The sequence below is a fragment of the Pteronotus mesoamericanus genome, unplaced genomic scaffold (genome assembly GCF_021234165.1).
Source record: "Pteronotus mesoamericanus isolate MK-2021 breed Mesoamerican mustached bat unplaced genomic scaffold, CSHL_Meso_final contig_78, whole genome shotgun sequence".
Classification (NCBI taxonomy): Eukaryota; Metazoa; Chordata; class Mammalia; order Chiroptera; family Mormoopidae; genus Pteronotus; species Pteronotus mesoamericanus.
In genome coordinates, this window is record NW_026555258.1 from 6,732,693 (window position 1) to 6,753,777 (window position 21,085).

General features: G+C 55.3%; 1 protein-coding gene across 1 annotated transcript in view; it reads right to left on the bottom strand.

The window, feature by feature from the left end:
* LOC129079261 (zinc finger and BTB domain-containing protein 34) overlaps positions 1-21,085 on the bottom strand; it is a 265,100-nt gene that overhangs the window by 26,094 nt on the left and 217,921 nt on the right. Inside the window, exons 9-11 of the mRNA XM_054584360.1 lie at positions 20,675-20,812; positions 18,126-18,219; positions 13,087-13,154 (exon numbers count right to left, since the gene is read on the bottom strand). Of these exons, the coding sequence (XP_054440335.1) occupies positions 13,087-13,154; positions 18,126-18,219; positions 20,675-20,812 (300 nt within the window). The remainder of the gene's footprint in view (positions 1-13,086; positions 13,155-18,125; positions 18,220-20,674; positions 20,813-21,085) is intronic.

Here is a 21,085-nt window from a genome sequence, read left to right on the forward strand (position 1 = left end):
GACTGCATCCTGTGGCTTGGAAAGGGCGGGGACCCCAAGATGCTAAGCCTTAGCTGCCTGGGACAGACACTGGAAGTGGGGCCAGGGCTTCCCACTTCCTGCAGAGCACGTCACACCCAGCCAACCAAGGGGCCGCTGCCTGGCGGTGCTGGGGAACTTTCCCGGAGGGCCTGTGAGGCCCTCCACCACAAGCTGCTGTAGATCCACCGGTGACCAAAGGCTCCTCCAGCACGCCTGGCCCACCATTTCTTTAACGCCACAGCCTGTCCACTGCGGACAGTCTAGCTCCTTTCTGGCTCTTGGGAAGGTTCACAAGGCGGGGCAACATGCATCTCCTCGAGCTATGGGTCCCTTGCCCTCCCCTCCCACCCTGTTCTGGATACACACCTTCTCCCTCATTTCCCCGGGTGGGGGGCCCACTGCCAATCCCTTCACTAGGCCCTGGCCAGCTGCCTCCACTGTTCCCCTCAGCAACTATTCCCAAATGTCACCACTCTCCTTAAGGGCCCTGCACTCACCACAGACCCCTTGCTTTCAAGCGACGTGCTCGCTCCCTCCACGAGAACGCTGTGGCTGTTGGGCTCCCTCCCCCATGCCCCCGGCAGCGCGGGTGCACCGTCCACACCAGCCTTCCTGCCGGGCCTGGGAAGGGGGCCTGCCTCCGCCCAAGGCCGACCTCTTCTCTCCAGGCCGTTCTGCTTCCTCTGAGAATTCACTCCATTACCTTCCCCTTCTCTCTCTGGCCCTTTTCCCCAGCCCATAAACACACTCGAGTCTCTCGTTTTCTGTAAAACAAGGTCCCTTGGTTCCAGAACTTCCCTGTCAGTCACGCTTTCTCCAACAGAGGTCTGCGCTCCTCATCATTCTGCTTCTGTCCCTCTCACTCACCCCTCAAGTCACTACAGTCTACTGACATTTCCACTAACCTCATTTTTGCCAAACCAACGAACACTCATTGGCTTCTCACCAGAGCCCTGGGCACACTCGTGATGCTACTGTTCATGGCCCAAGGAACCTTAACGAGGGCACTCCACCGCACTGCACTGCCTCTGGCTGCAGCTACCTGGGTGGCAGGAGACAGGGCACTGTCTGAGACTGCAAATGCAGCCTGCACATGGCATCTCTAGAACAGGGTTCCGCCAGACCAATCCCCAAGGCCGCCATGCGCTGCCTGACGGGATATGTTCACAGCGTGCACTGGACACACACCTGGATGGCATGGCCTAGGGCACACCCGGGCCACACGGTGCTGCTCCTAGGCTGCAGCGCCCAGGCTACAAGCCCATAGAGCGCAGCACCGCACAGACAACATGGGATTAAATCAAGTGCAGGAGAAAATGACGCAACCAAGAGACTCAGCAAACATGTGACATGGGAGGCTGCTGCTGGCGTGATACGACAGACTGTTTTCCAACAAACTTTTTTTTTTTAACAAGTAGCAAGAATACACTCTACAATTATGATTAAAAGTAAATACGCAAACCAGCACTATAGCCATTAATTATCATTGCTAAGTCTCACGCATTCAACACAGTTGCACACACTACACTTTTACACGACTGGTGGTACAGTAGGCTTGTTTACACTGGCATCACCACGAACACGTGGATCATGCATTAGCGCTATGATGTTCGGACAGCTATGGCATCACGCGCGGAGACACTGAAATTGTGCCTAAACAGCAAATGTGTGTGCGCACTTTCCTGGCGAGGGGCTCCACGCTGTCCACCAGCTTCCTTGAGGCTGCAGTCCTCAGCCAGGGCAGGCGCCACGTCCTCGGGTGAGCGTGTGGCAGTGGAGGCCCTGACGGCTGTGCCTCGGGTGGGCTGAACGTGGCTGTCCCGGAGATTCTGGTGTGCGCCCCAGGGAAGAACTCCTACGCACAAAGCTGGAGCGAGAGCAAGCTCTGTTCTGGGCAAAATGTCTCGTGCAGCTGCTCCAGAGAGGAAAAGGAAGGATGGAAGCTACGCTGCTTTGTTTTTGTTTTGCACATATTACTCAATAAAGGAACCCGTGCAAATGGTGGAATTTGCCTTGTTTATCAGTAGGATTATGGTCTCCCTGCCTGAGTCACTCTGGCTCCTACCCTGGGTTCAGAAAATATTTTGTAAAGGTCAAATCACATGGCTCCTCCCCCTCCGCGGTCTGAACCGGTGGTGGTGTAGCAATAACAACAGTGATGAATCCGGTTGGACATCCCATGCCTGGCCCCATGCTGTGTGCATGGGCTGCAGTTCATGAAGTGCATACACTGAGTAGGCCCGTTTGACAGGGAAGAAAGCCAGGGCGTGTATGTCTCTGACATGCAGGTTTGAACACAGGGGTATGGCGTGGTAGGTGAGGAGCTCTACAGTTTAACGGTCAGGCATTAGTGAAAACTGGAGGAAGGAGGAACAGTGACGTATTTGAGGTGATCTGAATGGCAGGAAGCACTTCCTCCAGGCAACATGTGATGAATAAGGTCCAGTTGCTACTCACGAGAAAAGGATGGTGAAGGGGACTAACGTGTTATGCACCAACTGTGTGGCGGGCTCATCTAAACACTCCCATGTCCTCTCTCATTGAGTCCTGTACAGTGACTATCGCCATTTCAAAAGGGATGCTCAGAGCACACCTGGTCACGTGCTGGAGGGCTGCTGGGTCTGTCCTCTTAACCAGCTGTGAGTGCGGCAAGAGCTGGACACTCGAGGCTCTTCCAGTAACTTCCTTGGCCTTCCCACTCACTCTGATGGACTCCCTTTCCCATCCGTCTCCCTGCGGTTCCCACTCCTGACTCTGATCGCCACCTTCCAGCTCTCTCAAGCCTGCGATTTGCCTGTGGCCTCTTCCATTCAGCTCTTGACTCTCCCTCCAGGAAGAGGCCCGGATCCGCCCCCTCTTCTTGCTGCTTTGGATGGCCTTGGGAGGCATGCGTGGCCTTAGATGCCCCTCGGTACAGCTAGGGGAAGGGTAGGGGGCCCAAGCAAAAGTGGCTATGCTCTCCCTGGGCGCAGTGCCAAACTAACGCTGCTCTGGATGCCCTGGGCCTTGGCTACTCCCATCCCCTGCATTGTTGACCAACAGCCTGGGCTGACGCTGAAGCACAAGAATTTCCATTCAGCTGGGACTGAGGAATGGGGGTGGCCTCTCTGGCAGTAAGTGACACACTCCCTGCTACTGAAAGGCCTCACGTTCCTGCACCACTGAGCCTGGGATGGCCACCATGTGACAGCACCAGGGACACGTGTCTTCCGGGACAGTTTCTGAGCTGGGTGGCTGGCAAGCATTGTTTTCTCCACGTCCTGTGGGCAGGGGCGGGGTGGGGCGGTGATAATGAGCTGGGGCTCTGGCCTCGCCGAGCAGAGTGTGGGCCCTGCAGCTTGGCCTGATATGGCACGAGCAGCTGGAAAAACTGACCATGCGGCTTGACTATCTCAGAGGATTGCTCTATTTTTCCTCAGCATAATTTTTCCATGAATAATCTTTAAGGCTCTTTAAGTGGCTTTTCTTTAGCAATTTTATTGGAATATATGAGAACTGACGGTCTGTGGGGAATGAGATATCATGTTGGAAAAAAAAATCTGGTTTTCATTACATTTTTCTCAAGAAACCAACATGCTGCCCAACAGACCACTCGTTGGATGGCAGAGAAAACAGCACAGGCCCCCTAATCATGGCTTTGGGGTGGACAAGATCAAGGATGATGGACGGCAATGGCAAAAAACTAGGGGTCCAAAGGCAGCCAGGCCTGGGCTCCCACTGGCATCTGCCACCTGCAGATGGAGTGAACTTGGGCAAATGACCTTGCATCTCTGAGCCTGAACTGTAGGTCTACCGAGCAGGAGCAGTGACCTGACCTGGCAGACCCCCTGTGAGGAGGAAAGGATCCATATCCCTCCCTCCCTCCTGCCACAAATGCTTCCTGGCTGTGCTGCGCAGCCAGGCTGAACCGGAGAGAGCAGGGCCTGGAGTTTACAGTCCAGTGGAGCAGAGAGACAGGAACCAGATCGTGACACAGGGACAGACACATGTTTTGATAGGAGAATCCTAACAACAAATCTGGTACTAGCAATAGCTACACCAGCAGTATAATTACCATGGCAATAACGGCACTGGTGATGCCAATGGCTGATGTTCATCGAGCACCTACAAAGCGCCGGAAATGGTGTTCCCCGCTCTGCCACTGTCTCAACGCTCTGACGGGGGCCCTGAGGTCGGAAAGGTTCCGAAGCTTCCTGAGAAAACAGGCGGTGAGCAGCGGAGCGGCGAGCAGTGCGCCTGAGGGCACGGGATGCCCTGGAGGACCTGAGGGCCTGCCCCCTGCCCCCAGCTGGCAGAGCGGTGGCATGTGCAGAGGGAGCGGCTCGCGCCAAGACCCTGAGACAAGAGGCGGGAGAAAAAACTGCAGAGAAAATAGCTGAAGAGCTGAGGATGGGTGGTTGTGTGATGTGTGTTGGGGGTAGGGAAAGGAGTGGAGCTGTGGGGCTGGTTTACTGACGGGAAGAGGTGGAGATTTTTAGGAGGGGCAGTAAAGTGTCCGATTTGCACCCTAGAAAGCTCATTCCGGCTGGAAAGCATGTGGACGTGGCCAAGACCACAGGCTGGGATGGAGGGATGTGGATGAGAGATGTCTAGGAGGTAGACCAGTGCGGCCGGGGCGGGGGATGGCTGGGGGTAACCCTCAGCGGAGGCCGATTCATTTGCTTTGGACCGATGAGAAGTTCAGTTTGGGACTGATGTCAGGGGGCCCTTGGGTAGATGGGTGCAATGCTCAGGAGACAGATGGCAGCTGGGGACAGGTGTGTATGAAGTGTCAGCACACGGGGCATGGAGCCCCAGGCGGGAGTGAGATTATCCAGGGTTGTAAGCTCAGTAAGAAGAGGGAAGAGGGAAGTCCTGGGACAGAATGTCAGGAAAAGAATGTTCGCGGCATGAGAAAATAACAAAGGCTGAAAGGATCTTGTGCAAAATCGGGGTTCCCAGAACAACTATTTGTGAAAAGCACCATTTTAGGCGCGGCCAAACGTGATCTTGCTTCATTTGTAATTCTAAAGGAAGGCGTGCCAGAAGCAAAGCTCTATTCTCCTGACCCCAGCAGCCTCAGCGACCATGTCTTCTTCCCTCCCAGACGTGGCCTGTGTAGGCAGCACCCATCTTTGGGGCTGGAAAACACAGCAGTGGTCCCACTGCCTCTGATCTGGGTCTCCAGAGAGCAAACAGGAAGGGCCTAGCCTGCCACCTGGGTCAGCCAGCCAGTGCCAGAACATTGCCTGGAGCCCTGGGGACCACCGGAGACTAGCCCAGAATGCCCCGGGAATAACCTCCTGTTCATCCTGGAAGTTTCTCTTGGGAAGAGGGAGAGAAATGGAGGAAAAGAACTGCCAATCTTCTCCTGCCTTCAGGGGTTCAATTAGACAACAGTGAGAGCTGTCACTGAGACCTGAGCCCAGACCCGTACTTTACAGGGTGTCTGCCCCTGAGTTCTCACAAGGACGGCAGTAAGCCCTCCTCCAAGTCCAGGCCTCCTGCTCCTTGCTCTCGGACGGCCTGCACCTTGCCCTCGCGGCACCTGCCCATTTGTAACTAAGGATTGGGTGTGATTTCCTATCGACTGCCTGGCTCTCCCACCAGACCCCCTGGGAGGCAGGGGCCGCGTCCCTGTGCCCAGCGCAGGGCCGGGCGAGCCACTAGAGCATGGCCGTGAGTGCCGAGTGGCTGGGCGCGGGGCTCATGGCTGCAGAGGCGGCAGCTCTGGCCAGGCAGACAGGGGCCTGGGACAGGGAGCCTCATTCCCACGGGTTTCCAGCAGCATCTGCGCAGCCCTGCTCTGGGTCAGCACTGCCCAATTTAAGCAGCCTGGCAGCCCCGCTGCAGCCTTTGGGGGTGCTTTCCAAGTCTCATGCACTGGAAACTAATGGGAGGCAGCTGTGGCAAAGGAAACTACTCAACTTGGAGTCACAAGACTTGCGTTCCAGTCTAGTCGCTGCCTGGAGCAGAGCTGGGAGCCCATGGTCTGGTCTCCTCATTGGAGAAGGGAAGTGATAACTTCCGCGACCCAGAGCTCCTGGAAGCACATCCTCCCTGCGCGTGCGATGCACAGGGCATACTTTCATCCAGTCTGAAGGTGAGGGGGCGGTTCTTTCCTGTGCCGGCTCGGAGCCCTGTTCCCAGACCAGGGACTGGCCCTTCCCTTCTCTGGGTCTGCCAGCACCCTGTGGCATGCTGGGGCACACTGGCCCCTCTGCACAGAAAGCCTGTTTGTGTCGAAACCTTTCTCTGGCCAGGTTTCATGGCTTAGCCTGGGAGCGGATCCCTTTCGCATTCACACACATTCTTTGTTCCTTATACGTGCAGCTCTCACGGTCTCCATTGTGAGCTGAGATCACCCTTCAACTACGGGGAGGCCCAGGCGTCCCCCTTGGAGTCGGAAGGCCAAGGCTCCCAGGCCACGGGGAGCAAGGAACGCCACGGACACCGCTGGGGCAACAGGAAGAGGAGCCCGGCCGCAGCGGGGCAGCAGAGTCGGGCGGAACCCAGCCGAGTCCAGCTCCTCGGCCTGGCCCCGCCGTACCAGGCTACCAGACGGGAGCCTTCCAGGCAAAGAGGATGTGTACTTCTGGGGGGTGGGAGAAACTGGTTTCCCAGCCCTGGAGCCCTTCACCTGGGGCCTCACCCATTCTGGGACTTTGAAAGGGGGGAAAGAGGAGCATGTGGCGGGCAAGTCCCCCCACCCCCCCCTCGCCCATAGGGTGATTTCTTCTACTCAATCATAGTTGGGGTGGAGGGGTCTCCACAGACCACTTGGGGAGCTTGAAATATGTCCCCAGCAGTTGGGAGACCCAGGGGACAACCAGTGTCTTACTCTGGCCTGAGAAGCCAACATGGCCACAGCCAGAGAACAGTGGTGGCCACTCTGGGCTTAGCTGCACTCGCAGATCTGTTGGGACAAGGAAGGTGTGGCCTTCCGAGGACCCGGGGGCCCCCTGTGAGGAGTGCTGGTGTGGAGCTGAGAGGACCCGGGCAGCAAGGAGCTGGACAGGGCAGACTCTGAAGGCCATGGAAGGGGCCGCGGTGGTGCCTGGAATGGTTTTACACCTGCCCAGGTCAAGGGACCTCTGGGTTCTCTGAAAAGCCCATGTAAGAGGAAGCATCAGTGTTACCAGCTGCCACCTGTAGCTGTCACCCGTGTCCCAAGATGGCAGCACCCGCTGCTAAGGCTGTGTCCTTCCCTGCAGCCACCTGAGGTCAGCAAGCTGCGAGGCAGAGAAACGCTTAGAGAGGGAGAAGGCCCAGCGCCCCCACCCTCCGTCCACAAGCAGTCAGCCTGAGGCCCCCAGTTAGGGCGCGGGAAAGACAGTTTACGCCAAGTCAGGTGTGGAGTTCTGACTCTTACACAGAACCAGCCTCCCAAGGACCGAGCTCGAACAGTGTGGGACTCAAAGTGTCTGCCGGGAAGGCACGGGTGTGCCAAGGCTGTCGCCGGGGGGCAAGGTGCGCACAGCACCGGAGATGCAAGGGGCAGAGGGCACTGAGCCCGGAGAGCGCGGGACCCCTTGTCTGCACCCTGCTTCTTTCAGCGCCAGGTACAGGTGTGGCCAGTCCAGACCCCTGCGCTCGGCAGGGGGCTCTCCCCGCCTCCCATGCATGAGATGAGGCCCCTCACCTGGAGGATGAGGACACGGGCCCCCCAGCTCACAGGGAGGTGCAAGGGTCAGAGTGAGCACACGGGAAATGCGCAGGAGAGAGCACGTGCTCAGTGCGCATTAGCTCTCGTCGTCATCGCCATCTCTGGGCCTGTTTCCCTACTGTGAACCAGCTGTGTGGTGTTCTGACACGTGTGCACAAATTCCATGACACTGCTCTTACTGAGTAGTCATGTCTACGTCCCTCTCCTTGGGCCTGCACAGGCCCTCATGACACTGTGGCAAAAGCGAGGCTCTGTGACTTTTAAGGTGGGCCATACAGACGCCGTGAGGCGGCTTCCACCCTGCTCTTGGGACACCCTGTCTGGGGAGCTGCTGCCATGAGAGTCTGAGGACTCTGAGGCCGCCATGCGGTGAGGCAGGCCAGGTCACACGGGAGGCTGCGTGCGCACACTTGCTCTGGCCCGGCTGCAGCTCCAGCCAGCAGCCCGCACCAGGCATGTTTGGTGATTCCAGCCCTGCGCATCGAGTCCCTCTCCGTCTTTCAGTCTTTCCAGCCGAGGCCCCAGATATTGTGGAGCAGAGACAAGCCGTCTGCTGTGTCCTACCCGACTTCCCAACTCCCAGAATCTGTGTGTGCAATAACACGGCTGTTTTGTGCGACTAGATCCCGCTGTCTGCCTCCCACTGCCCCTCTACCAGGCACGTCTGAGCTACTGTTCTTGAGTGGTGAGCGCACACCAGGCACGGTGCAAAGGGCTCTTCCGGCTCGGCCTCAGCCCCGTGGAGCGGGCCAGCGTGAATTATTTATTCCTATTCCCATTTCCCCAGTAAGAAAACTGAGGACTGCCGAGGCCCCACAGCGAAGTGCCAGAGCCCGGCTTGGAGCCCGGTCTGCCTGACTCCGGGAGGGCTTTTACTTGGTGGGCGATAAAACAAGGAAGACAGAAAGGTGTGCGGGAGAGCAGTCCTGAAGGGACAAGCACAGAGAGCCGAGGCGCAGGCCGAGATTTTCCATGGGCTTGCTTTGCTGCCAAGGACTCTTCAGAGAAAACCTGTCGGTTGGTTCAGCCACGTGGAGGTGGGGCTCACAAAATCTGGAAATGTCTTCACCAGTTCCAAGGCACACACAAACATGACTTGCCCTCTCTGGGGGTCAACGTTCTTTATGATTTTTGCTCTCCAGGAAAATATTATTTCATTTATATAAACAAAACATTACATATGGGGGAAAACTGAAAACGTGGCATTCCTGGCCTGCTTTTCTCCACGGACCAGAAACTGAGAAGGTTTCTCCATTTCCTTTCTCACAGCCTGTCTGCGTGTCGGTGTGGAACTGCCGGCACAGCCCCTCCCCAGGGTGTAGAGTGCGGCAGCTCTCTGTGGGGTGGATGTAGGGACACTGCAGAGGCGGAGGGGCCAGCCTCCACTGGGACCACTCTGACATTAACCTAGGCCTCAGCCAAGGTTAACCTAGGCCTAACCAAGACTAGGGCTGCGCCCAGCACCGGAGTCTGCGTGCCCTGTGCCCCAGGCAGGCAAGCTGGCTGGAGAGGTGGGTGCAGCAGCAAGAGTGGTCAGGGAACACACTCTGGCCTCCTTTTGGCTCCTCGACATGCCACACCTTGCCCCCTCGTGGCTTCTGCCACCTGTGTCCCCCACTAACGTGTTAGCTCCATGAGGGCAGGTCTGTAACTGGTGCCTGGGTGTGCGGCCCACAGCAAGTGCCTGGTTCACAGCAGGCCCTTGGCATGGACGTCTTGAAGGAAAGAACGAATGAACACATCTTGGGGCCTTTCCTTGGCAGGTGTGGGGGGTGCCTGACTACCGGAAAGAGAGCCCAGAGCAGTAGCTTAAACCCCTGCCTGAGGAGCCAAGGGAGGCTGCGTTCCTGCCATTCCTGGGACTGCAAGAGGCGCATTCCTGCCTCAGGGTCTGGTCGGGCTCCTGCCACGAAGCCCAGTCTAACTGCCAGGCCGGGGTGGGCCTCTTTGGAGCCGCCCCTCTGGCCCCGCCCTCCATGGACCCCTTGCTGTCCCTGGCTGCAGAGGCACCCCCCTCTCTGCCATCTGAGGCTGCAGGTGGGAAGCCAGGGCCACTGAGTGAGCCCCAAGCTTTCCAGACACTGCCCAGCCCTCCGGTGATCAATGAAAGCCTTGACATCCCGCTCCTGGGGCTGCAGCCAGGGGTCTGGAGAATCGGAGGGAAACACCCCCGTGAGCCAGCTTGCTCAGCTGCCTGAAAACTGCCGGTGTCAGCACTTCCCCGGGAGCGAGTGCCGAGTCAGCAGTCGCAGCTCTGGAGCTCCTTGGAGAACCAGGTGCTCGCAGGGCCCAGCAAGGAGCTCAAAGGCTGGGGCTGGAGGTGCGAGGGCGGGAGACGTGATTCTTACATCGGGGCCCTCAGTCTGAGGGGGAAGGCAGACAAGGGACTAACAGGCACAGGTAATTCTCTGATGCGCAGGACCGCAGGATGGAAGCACTATGGAGAGGTGCAGAGAGTCGTAAGGGGGCTGGGGACTCTATGAAAGGCCAGCTAGTGCATATTTTAGGTTTTGCAGGGTGGGGTTGGGGGGGTGTCTTTGTCCCAACCACTCAGCTCTGCCATTGGAGTGTGAAAGCGGCCACAAAGTCAGTGGCTAGGTGTGGTTGCGCTCGGGTAGCAACAGGGGCGGTGGGTCTGGCCCTTAGTTAGCCAACCCCTGGTGTGGCCGGGCCTGACCTGGTCCAGGAAGGGTGGGGCTAGGGTGGGGCTAGGGCGAGGGAACACTTCCTTGAGGTGGTGACATCTTGCTAAGACCTGAAGGGTAATTTGATGCAGAGCGGAATCATAATTTTGACAATAATGACATCGTCCTAGTAACGGATGTTGCGCTTGACAAACGTGATCTATGTGGCAGGCTCGGTGCCCATGGCTTCACCTGGGATCTCAGTAAATTCCTACAATAGCCTGGGGGGCGGGGAACCAGTGTGCCCACCTTACAGATGGGGAAATGGAGCCATGGTGCGTGCTGAGTGTTCTGTGGCCCCTCAGACGCCTAGTCCTCTCTGTGCCTTGGCAATCCCTGGACTTGGTAACACTTTTTCTTTCCTGTGTTCTTCAGCCCAGAGGTGCTGGGCGCCACGCCACTCTTTGTGTGAAGTACTTGTTCTTGTTCCCATTCCATCTTCATTAAGTCTCTCCCTGTGAGCCTTCAGGGGGCAATTCTGTTTCCTGCCAGGATTCCGACCGATGCCAGTGGTTCCTTCACTTGCTGGGCCCTGGGTCTCACAGGAACAATGGGGCCAGGTGGAGGGGACAGTGGGTGCAGAGGAGGGGAGGCTGGCTGGCCCTGAGGCGGCTGGGCCGGGGTGGGCCCGGCCCGGGCACTGGTTTCCATCCTAGGCAGGGGTTGAAGGTAAATGCAGCTCCTCCTCTCCGGCCCCAGAGCCTGGTGGGTGGCCCAGTCCTTGAGGCCCCCAATTAGCAGTGATAGTTTTCTGAGCCGGGCTGCTGGGCTACAACCCTCCAGTGAGCAGCAGGGGCCCTGGGACATGAACCGTCCAGTGTTGTTGGCAGGGCAGAAAGGAAGGGTGGCCATGAGACTTTTTGGCACCCGGGGAAGCCCAGAGACGTGGCTTCTCCTGCTAATGCACATTAACCACGGAAGGCTGCAGAGGCTTATTCAAGCTCATCTCGGGGAGCTCAGAAGGGCAGAACACTTCTTCATTGAGTCCAGTCTCTGCTCCAGGATTCTGGCATTATCTCCTGAGGAAGCAGCCTGGATGGCCCGTGTTTCCTGTTGTTCCCTCTGTGGCCCCAAACAATCGCTGTAGGATCCTGCTGCTATTTCCGACATCCCTTGGATGGGACCCCTGCCCCTGCCCACCATAGGCCAGGTGTAGGTGACTGAGCATGGGGAAGGAACACTGCTGACCGCGAGAGGAAGGTGTTCCAGAACATGGACAGAGCTGAGGGGGCGGAGACAAGACTAGCACCAGGGGCTCACTTCTGGCCACCTTTGCTGGTGGCTCGTCTCCTCTGTGGGCTCAATATTGGGCTCATGGAACCCTGTGAAGATCCAGCTGAGGCCAGGCCTCTGCTCCTTGAGGTGTGGACAGTGGCACCTCCCAAGGCTCTGGGGAGCACGGGTGTCTCCCTCTGCTAAGTCACTACGGGCCCCTGGAGGTGCCGGGAGGTGCCACTGTCCACACCTCAAGGGACAGAGTCCTGGCCAATGGCACGATGGAGGCAGGAGAGGCTGCAACAGAAAAGGAGCGTGAAAGGCAGGGCAGAGGCCTCGCTTGCTGGCGTTCGTGAGAGGCTGCCACTGCCTGCTGCAGCCTCTGTGGTCCCATGCCCGGTGGCTGATGCAGCCGCCACGCTGGCCTGGCACCGACAGCAGAGCGAGGGGCTTGGGCAGGCCAATGGGCTGGGGGAGCCGCAGGACCAGGCAGCAGCCTTTAACAGCCACCCCCTCCCTGGTCACTCTGCATGTAGGTGACACTGAGTGCCTCCTACATATCATTTCCATGCTGACCTCCCAATGACCCTGGGATGGAGGTTTCACTGTCCACATTTTACAGGTGAGGAAACTGAGGTCCAGAGGGTGGAGTTGCTTATCCGACACTGCAGTGGTCTAGACCCCAGGCTGGGGTGACCCAGGCTCAAGCCAGGAAGAGGAAGCACCGCTGGCCCCTGACCCCAGTCCTGTCCCTCCCTGGGCAGCGGCACAGCTCGGCCCCAGGCACGAAGCTGGGTGGAACAGTGACAAAGGGAAACTGTCACAGCAATAACGACGAAGCACTTTCACAATGTGTCCCCGTGGGCAGAGCAATTTACAGACATGAACCTGCCCCGGCTTCACAACAATCCCTGCAGGGTGACAGCTAGTATTCCCTCCGTCATGTGGTCAAAGCCACTGGAGATCAGACCAATAAGGCAACAAGGCTAGGAAACAGCACAGCTTGGGCTGACTTCCAAGCTCGGGTTCTTAATCACTAAGGGACACAGAGTGTGTGTCCCAAATACGTGAACAGAACTGATGCTCCAGGAGCTGAGCCATCTGTGTCCGGGGCACCACACACCCCGGCACCCCGTGCACCCTGCAGGGCATGTCGGCTCCAGGGCACTGCGCTTGATGATAAGGGTCCAGGTGGCCCGGAGAACATCCTGGGCTTTTCTCCACCTGCCCGGTGCGCGCTCCCGACTTGCGGTTCTGACCTTGCCTCTCTTGGGGCTTTTGGGCCCCAGGCTCGTCCAGGGAGCCCCAGCCCAGAGGTGTCCCCAGGAATTCTGTGGGATCAGGAGCCCCGGCAGGCTGGTGGGGGAGGGCTGTGAGCAGGGGCAGCCGGGCCTGCCAGCCTGCAAACTGAACTGCACCCTTTGGCTCCACGGTCGGACCGACCCTGGCAGCCATATTTGGGCTTTTAGCAGCTTTGCCTCCACCCCCCACCCCCCCATTGATGTGGTGTCGCTACGCTACCTGCAAGGTCTTCCTTGGAAGAGACGAGCCTTGGAGAGCTGCTCCCTGGTTCAATTCTGAGCGACAGTCTGAAAACACAAAGATTGTTCACAGGATCAGATGGGCCCTGGTGTGTCAGAGGGGGAGCCGCGCAGGACCGTGTTTGCAATGGGTAGACGGGATTGCTGTTAGGGCCAATTACAGTCATGAAACCCAGGAATGCTCTGAGGTCCGCTCCAGAGCACAGCCACTTCCTTCCGGGTCTGCAGGGGACTTCCGTGACCAAGAAATAATGGTAAAGGATGACAGAGCAAAATGAGTAATGATGGCCCGTCACCTGCTGGGCACCAGTGCGTTGTGTTCATTCTCAGGACAAGCCTATGAACTAGGCAGGCGCATCATCCCCCTCTTGTAAATGAGGGAGCTGAGGGGTAGTGAGCTGAAGTAGCTATTCGGATTCACAGGCAGCAAGTGGTGGAGCAGGGGATCAAACTCCAGAGCACCTGAACCTAAACCTTTTTAAAAATTCTCATCCAAGGACATGCTTATTGATTTTGGAGGGAGGGGAAGGGCGGGATAGAGAGAGGGAGAGAAACATCGATGCAAGAGCAAACATCAACTGGTTGCCTCTCGTACACACCCCAATTCAGAACCTAACCTGCAACCTAGGCATGTGCTCTGACTGGGAATCAAACCAGCAACCTTTTGGTTTGCGGGATGATGCTCCACCCACGCCACGCTGGCCAGGGCCCACACTGGGGCTTTTAATCATCACGCAGCACTCCCCCTCAACTGCCCCCAGAGAGGCAGGAGGCAGTGGGCACGTTATAAGGATTGGCACCTCAGTATTATTATTATTTTCAAAAAACCATTAATTAAACTCTCACTGGTATGGCTCAGTGGGTTGGGCGTTGTCCTGCAAACTGAAAGGTCGCCAGTTCAATTCCTGGTCAGGTCACATGCCTGGGTCGTGGGCCAGGTCCCTAAATGGGGGCATGAGAAAGGCAACTGATAGATGTTTCTCTGTCACATCAATGTTTCTCTTTCACATCGATGTTTCTTTCCTTCTCTTTCTCCCTCCCTTGCACCTCTCTTATAGGAAAGAAAGAAAGGAAGGAAGGAAGGAAGGGAGGGAGGGAGGGAGGGAGGGAGGGAGGAAGGAATAAGTCATTTATAAAAAGTATTAATTAAGAACTTCTGAGTAAAAATGACAGAGTGAAGCCAGATGCCAGACTCTCCTTCTCCCAACAAAACCAATAAACAATTATGAAAGTTTGGGTGTAAACAAACTCACCAGATGCTACTCAACAAGGGAAGGCGCCTGAACTAGAGCCATGAACTTCAAAAACTTGCAGCCAAGAAAAGAAAAAGGATGGTGAGGTCTGAGCAAGGGCTGTAACGTGGCACGGCTCCTGTTCTACCGCCTGAGACTCCTCTGTGGGGCTGAGCGCAGCCCTTCCCTCCCATCCTCTGAGTGGCTCCAGGTGCTGGGATAACCGGAGGGGGCAGGGGGAGAGCACGGTGGGTGCTCTGACGGAAACGAAGCCTCCATTGGGGGACTTTCACACTTGAGCGCACTCCTTTCCGGAACGAGAGACGGCTTCTGACAGGGTGGAGGAAACCCTGGCAAGGCCTTAAAACAGACCCCCCGCGCCTGAAACAGACTGCGTTCTCCCTTCCTCATGGAGCCCGAGGCCTGCGTTCCTCCAGGTCCAGGAGGGAAAGACCAAGAAGCCACGACCTCACCGTACGGCAGGAGAACCAACCTGCCTCACACACACAGGAGCAGGGTCAGATGTCCCTCCCTCTAGTCTGGCTGTGGAGTATCCACACGGGGACTCTCAAGTGCGAGAAAGATGACAAGGAAGGGCATGGCCCCCCCGCAAGCATCCTCCCACAGAAGCGGGGAGAGCAAGGAGGGCAAACTGCCCCAGGAGCAAAGGACATCCCCACAGGTGCTGTGAGCAGTGAACACTCATGCAGAACATGGGCTGAATGGAAACAAGACCTGAAAAATGAGGTAACTGAGGAGTAAGGTGAAAAGGGGGGCCGGAGACTGAGGGGAACAAACCAAGGACTGAGTGAATACCCAAGGAGAAACGGACCGAGTGACTGGGATGACAAAGATGGAGTGAGAAAGACGCCAGCGGCCATGGAAGGCAGCGAGCGTCCAACGTGTGGGTTCCCAGAATCCCTGGAAGAGAAAAGCCAAGAAATGGCACCGATGGGGTCAAAGACATAAACCAAAAAGATTCCTCCGAGATGAAGAAAGAACGCGCCAAGTTCCAGGGAAATGCGATACAAACCCCCCGCTCACTCCCCCTGTTAAGCTCTTGTACTTCAAGGAATTCTTCCCCCATCAGGAAGACAAAACAAGTCCCTTAACAAGAGTTAAAAATCGGACTGACTAGAGGCTCCTCTGCAACAACATACAAGGCTGGGAGGCAGCGGAGCAAGGTCTGCAGTCCTGTGGGAGAGCCTTGCAAAGGCACTCAGCCCAGCAAGCCAGAAGCAGACGTGTTCATGAAAGAAATCAGAGCGTGCAGGACTCGTGAGAACCTACTGAAATCATCTAAATGAGGGGCCGATTCAAAATAAAGACTCCAGGAATGGAGGAGCCTGGAGAAAAAACAGGTGGTAAGAACTGAATCTGTTTAAAAACACAGAGCAGCAGGAATTACAATTCCTGGACATGACGTGTATGTCATAAACTTGGACTATGCAGGGGTAATAATATAACTAACAAAAAATTGGGAGGTGGAGAAGTGGAGGTGACGGAAGGGGGAGACTGCCAACGTTCTCGTCTTTTGGAGCCTGAGTTCACAGTGGAAACCTAGTTAAAACAGAACTGAGGGACTTGATCCTCCCATGTTTTCCTGGCCTCTTTATTAATCTTAGAAGCTCTTTTAGGAAGTAATACCTTTTGTGGTAGGGAAATGTTTATTTGAAGAGTAGCAATTCCTTATGTTTTATTTCAGTTCCTTTTTTCTTGTTAAAATAAAATTAAAGTTAATACTGTTAATTAAAAATAGCAAGTGTAGCATGATTCAACTTTGATTCCAGCCTTGCATCCATCCATCTATCCACCCTCAATGTATATATATGTACTTTTTATGCATAGAAAAATGTCTAAAATTGTATTCACTTAATGCTAATGGGAATTTGGATAATTTTTCTTAAATTAAAAAAAATTTAAAAAAGAAAAGACTAAAGGCTGAGAAAAACAAAGCCCTAGGCAGGCCCCTTGGCACAGCATCTCCAAAGCAGAGGGGACCAGGGTGTTAGAAATGCAGCTGTCAAGGTATGTAGCTAGGCAGCTGCGTCCTCTGGAGGGGTGGGGGGTAGCAAGTCTCTAGCTGGGCTGTGGAGTGTGGGCTCCACAAGCAGCATCACAAGCCCTGACCTCCCTGCCGCCACGCAGTCAGGCAAGGGACTCGCTCTCTGGAAAGGGACTCCCTCGATGGCCTGGGCCCGGGGGGCCAAGGCGGCAGCCTTCCTCCCTGGGTTTGTGCACTTCAACGACAGCAAAGGGCCTTTGTGCAGTGAAGGCCGACCGCTGTTTAGCACGAAGCACTGGGGGTGCTCAAAGTCCTCCAGAAGGGACAGAGTGATTACTCACAACCTGTGGCTTTTCCAAAGATTATCTCATGGTCAGAAATATTTACAGACCATTTTTCTCCTTAAGGGATATTAGTGTTAATGAAAAACTACTGTCTCTTTAACAGTGCTACTGGCACAGGAATGGAAAATATTATCCCAGAACCTAAGTGGGAATAATTTCACACTCTGGGGTTCATTTTTAAGCACAGCAAATGCTTTGTAAGTAATGAGCTCGATTTGTGGCAAACATAATTTTAATGATATTCTCTGGCTTTCATCTATTGTTGTTACTATTACGTAATAGATCAGAATTTCATATTATATTCTATTTCAACAAAATGTTATCCAAAAACAAGTAAAGGTATTATGTCTTGTTCCCAAAGTTATACCCAATCATTAGAACCGCCTACGGAACTCTGAACAACTGCAGATGTTCAGGCCCCACCCCAGACATCTGGACGGCCAGCAGTCCACCCGGGTGACCGCTCACAGCCAGGGCTGAGGACCGCTCGCGTAGAGCTGGCAGATGTGGGGCTGACTGCACAGTCACCCCTAAGGTCGTGGTGAGTGGATCGTGGGTGACCTGGAGGTGAGTCTCCAGTGATCACCATTCTCTACAGTTTTCAGTGACTTAGATGAAGAGTTATCAAGCTGACCAAACTTTCAGATCCAAAACTGGAAGAGATTAAAGTAAATATATTGCCTAGCAGGATACAAAGGAATTATGGTATGCCAGACACAACAAATGACCTGAGATTTAAAAGAATGCACGTAAAGTTGACATTTAGGGGATACATGCTCAATCACAAGATGGTTGAGACTTGCCCTGATATATCGGTTGTATGGAAGAGCACTGAGGCTCACGGTTGACGTCAAGCTTAAAATGGGCGAAGAGGATGTCCAATCAATATTGTAGAGTAGTTATGAAAAACCCTCTATCTCCCCCTCAATACACAGAAAGGCTTGATAAATTCCCATGTGCCACAAATGAAGACAGAACGAAAGCCGGAGCAGGGGGAGTGGAAGATGAGGCCGAAGAGCCCCCAGGGGTCTTCATGGGACCTGGCTCTACTCCATAGGGGCTGCTTGGGATGGAGATGGGGCCTCAGACAGTACCAGTCAGAGAGTGTCCTGCGGAAAGCTGGAACCACAGGGGGCTGCCCCGTCCATGAAACAGCCTCTTGGAGAACTGTTTCCCAGCCTGGAGATACGGCTGGAGAGCTGTCCCTCTGCCAGCGCTGTGAATCACCCGTGAGGCCTGGAGTGCCAAGCCTGCACCTCGCACGGCCAGTGTGTCCAAATCCACACTGCCCATGCCACCTGGGAGAGCCAAGCAGAGAGGCTCACAAAATACCTTCCTCCGAACCGCGGGGCCGGTGGGCCTGGGGCTCGGTGGGGTCAGAGGCCACATTCTGTGCACAGGCTATGTGTGCTGGGGCCAGGAGAGAGCAGGCACTCACTTGTAGTTGTCGTCCTCCACAAACTTCTGGAGCTCCTCGATGTAGCGTACGGACTTCAGGTACTTCTGCACGTGGGGCAGGGTTGTGAGGTGATCTGCAAAAGGTGGACAAAACCCAGAGGTTTCGGTCTTTCCTATGTCCAGGTCCCAAATGAGAAATTAGGAATCACTGATATTGGCATTAGATGCTGGGCACTGGGCACGGGGGGGTCATCAGGCCTGGGTTCTGCCCTCACGGAGTGCGCCCAGATGGCTGGGCCATAGTAGCCACACCCCGAGGCCACCACGGTTCTTTGGTCAGGGAAAGACGGATCTTTGGTGAGAGCTGGCCTCCAGAACAGACCACAGCCAGGTGTTTATGTCCTAAAACAGGTTTCTGCTGAGGTCATTTGACAAGCCTCCAGTGCTGGCCCGCCCGTTTGACAGGAAAGCAAGAATGAATGAATAACCTCATTCAGCCTGGTGTGGGGAACCCACCCAGGTCCTGCACAGCTGAAGCGCCTGGCCCGTGGGCTGGCGCGGCTGCATCCTGGGAAGGCAGGGATGGGCCTGGGTGCTTGAGCGCCTGCTATGCGCCAGGCTCTGTCCTGAGAGACTCTTAGCAGCAGTTTGCTTTAACCTTCACAGCTATCTCATTTGGGGGACATAATATGTCCATTTCACAGAGGAAGAAGTCACGGTAACTTGTGAAGCTCGTGGCACTGCGAAGCGGCAGAACTGGGTTTTGACTGTCACACTGCACTGCCTCTGTCTCCCGGAGCGGCTGATGTCGGCTGCTCTCTGCAGACCTTCATGGCTCCTGCACTCCTGAGGGGGCCTAACACCCTGCAAGATCCTCTTTGCCGTTCCCCACAGGGTGGGACAGAACAGCTAAGGCGGCAGTTGGAGGTCGTGGAGGTCCCTGAGGCTGGGAAGAAGAGCAGGAGGAGAGTGGGGAAGGGCCCTCGCTTTCTGGGTGCGTCCCGGTAACGTGAGGAGCACCTGACAGCTCTGCCCCTGAACTGCGAGATTCCGAACAGGCCGTGTGTTTCTCTGGAGTCTCAGAGTTCTCGTTTCTGCGTCTCTGCGGTGGAGAGAACACCGCTGCTCACAGCTGGTGATGGGGAGGGTGCAGGAGCAGGCACCGGTGCTAAAGGCAAGCGTTTGCTGAGCTCTAATGACGTGTCCGGGCATGCCAAGGGCCCCGCAAGCATCATGTCCACACATTTCCTGATGGGAAAGCCTCAGACTTAGAGGTGGGAAAGTGACTTTTCAAGAAGCAGAGCCGAGATTTGAGCCCTAGCCTGTCTGACCCCAAAGCTGTGCCTGAAATTGCTCTGCCGGCCAGCAGGACAGTGAGTGGAGGACAGCAGGACATGTACGTATCAGTGGAAAGGGCCTCAGTGGGCAAGGACTGCACTGGGAACGCAGTCCCCTCCCTGCTAGTCTGGTCAGAGGACAATTGGTGTGGAAGTGCTGACACCTCGCCCCACCTCTCGTTGGGGTGCTTATGTGCAGGCCATTTGCTTCAGTGAGCCCACCTTGTAGTGAGGCCACCCTGGCTTCCCAGGGGGTCTTCCCAAGTGGAGGCTGCTGATTTCCTCACACCCAGTGTCCCGTAGGCTTGCTCACACCCAGTGTCCTCACATCTGGTGTAGGATCGGTTTCTGTCTTGTCCCCTTTGCTGCTTTGAGACTTTTACTCCCCTATCCTTTTGTGAAAAACCAGCTCCATGGAGGCACACAGCTGCAACTCTGCCGCCCGTTCTCCTCTTCACTGATGACACCTCCCAACTGGCCCCTGGCCATTCATGTCGGTTCCTGGAGGGGCTGGGCACCTGGTCTCAGCTGATCTCCACACCCAAAGTCCGCCATCATTTTGGGTGAAATGAATGGCCATGGGGATGGCCCACGCAGCGTTGTTGTTGTGACTGCCCAGCTCCTTGGCCCCTCTCCTCCATGCATTTCAGACATCCCCCATCCCGGTCACCCTTGGGATCTGGTCATGGATGGCAGATCCTGCCTAAGTTGTCTACCACGTCATTCCCTTTTCCTTCTAGACCCTAGACAGCTAGATCCCCTTTCCCAGACTTCCTCAGCAGAAGTCACGAGTGTCAGGCGCAAGGCTGGCCCATAAGACTGGATCTTATGTGATGCTCTCTATTCCTGCATCATGATGCAGGGTTCAGTGGGGAACTCTGGAGGGGCCCAGGGACATGGCAGGGCCACAGGCGGAGGAGCCAGGGCCCCTGAACCTGCCTGCGGGAGAGCTGCCCTGGAGCTGACCATAAAGCTTATGAGTGAATGGCTTGGGAACCAGACAGACCTGGGCTCTGCCACTCACTCAACCTGTGATCATGGACAAGTGACCAACCTGTTTCCAGTCTCAGTTTCCTCACCTGTAATTCAAAGATGGTAACTTCTAGTTTGCACAGCCTGTGAAGATCAAACATCTACTTAAAAAATCTAGCACATGTTTGATGCTCAAGATAGAGCTTTCTCACTGATAAGGTACAGGACCCAAATTTCAGAGACGTAACATTTCATGATTCCAACAATCCGGGGTACTAACCATAGCTGCAGGAAACTTGTAAATCGGCGATTATTCGGAGAATATTGTTCATCTGATTGGATCTTTGTTCGTTTTCCATGATGCTGCCTGAGGCAGGATATGCAGAATCGATGTAGATTAAATCCAGAAGATAGATCCCTAAAAGTAAAGAAGATATTTAATGATGGTGGGTGTTCACCATTAATCAGACAAAATAGCACAAAACAGAACTGCTCTGCTAGAAATATAAAGGGCCACTTATGGAAAACTGAGATAGTACTTGGATTTCAATTCCAATCCTGACTGATTTTTCACAGAGATTGTTCAACTGTAAATCAAACATCTAAGTGACAACCAAAATGAATACTGGTAAGATTTTAGCATTTCTGGTTCATATACTCTTCAGCAACAAGGGTTTTTTTTCTTGTAACC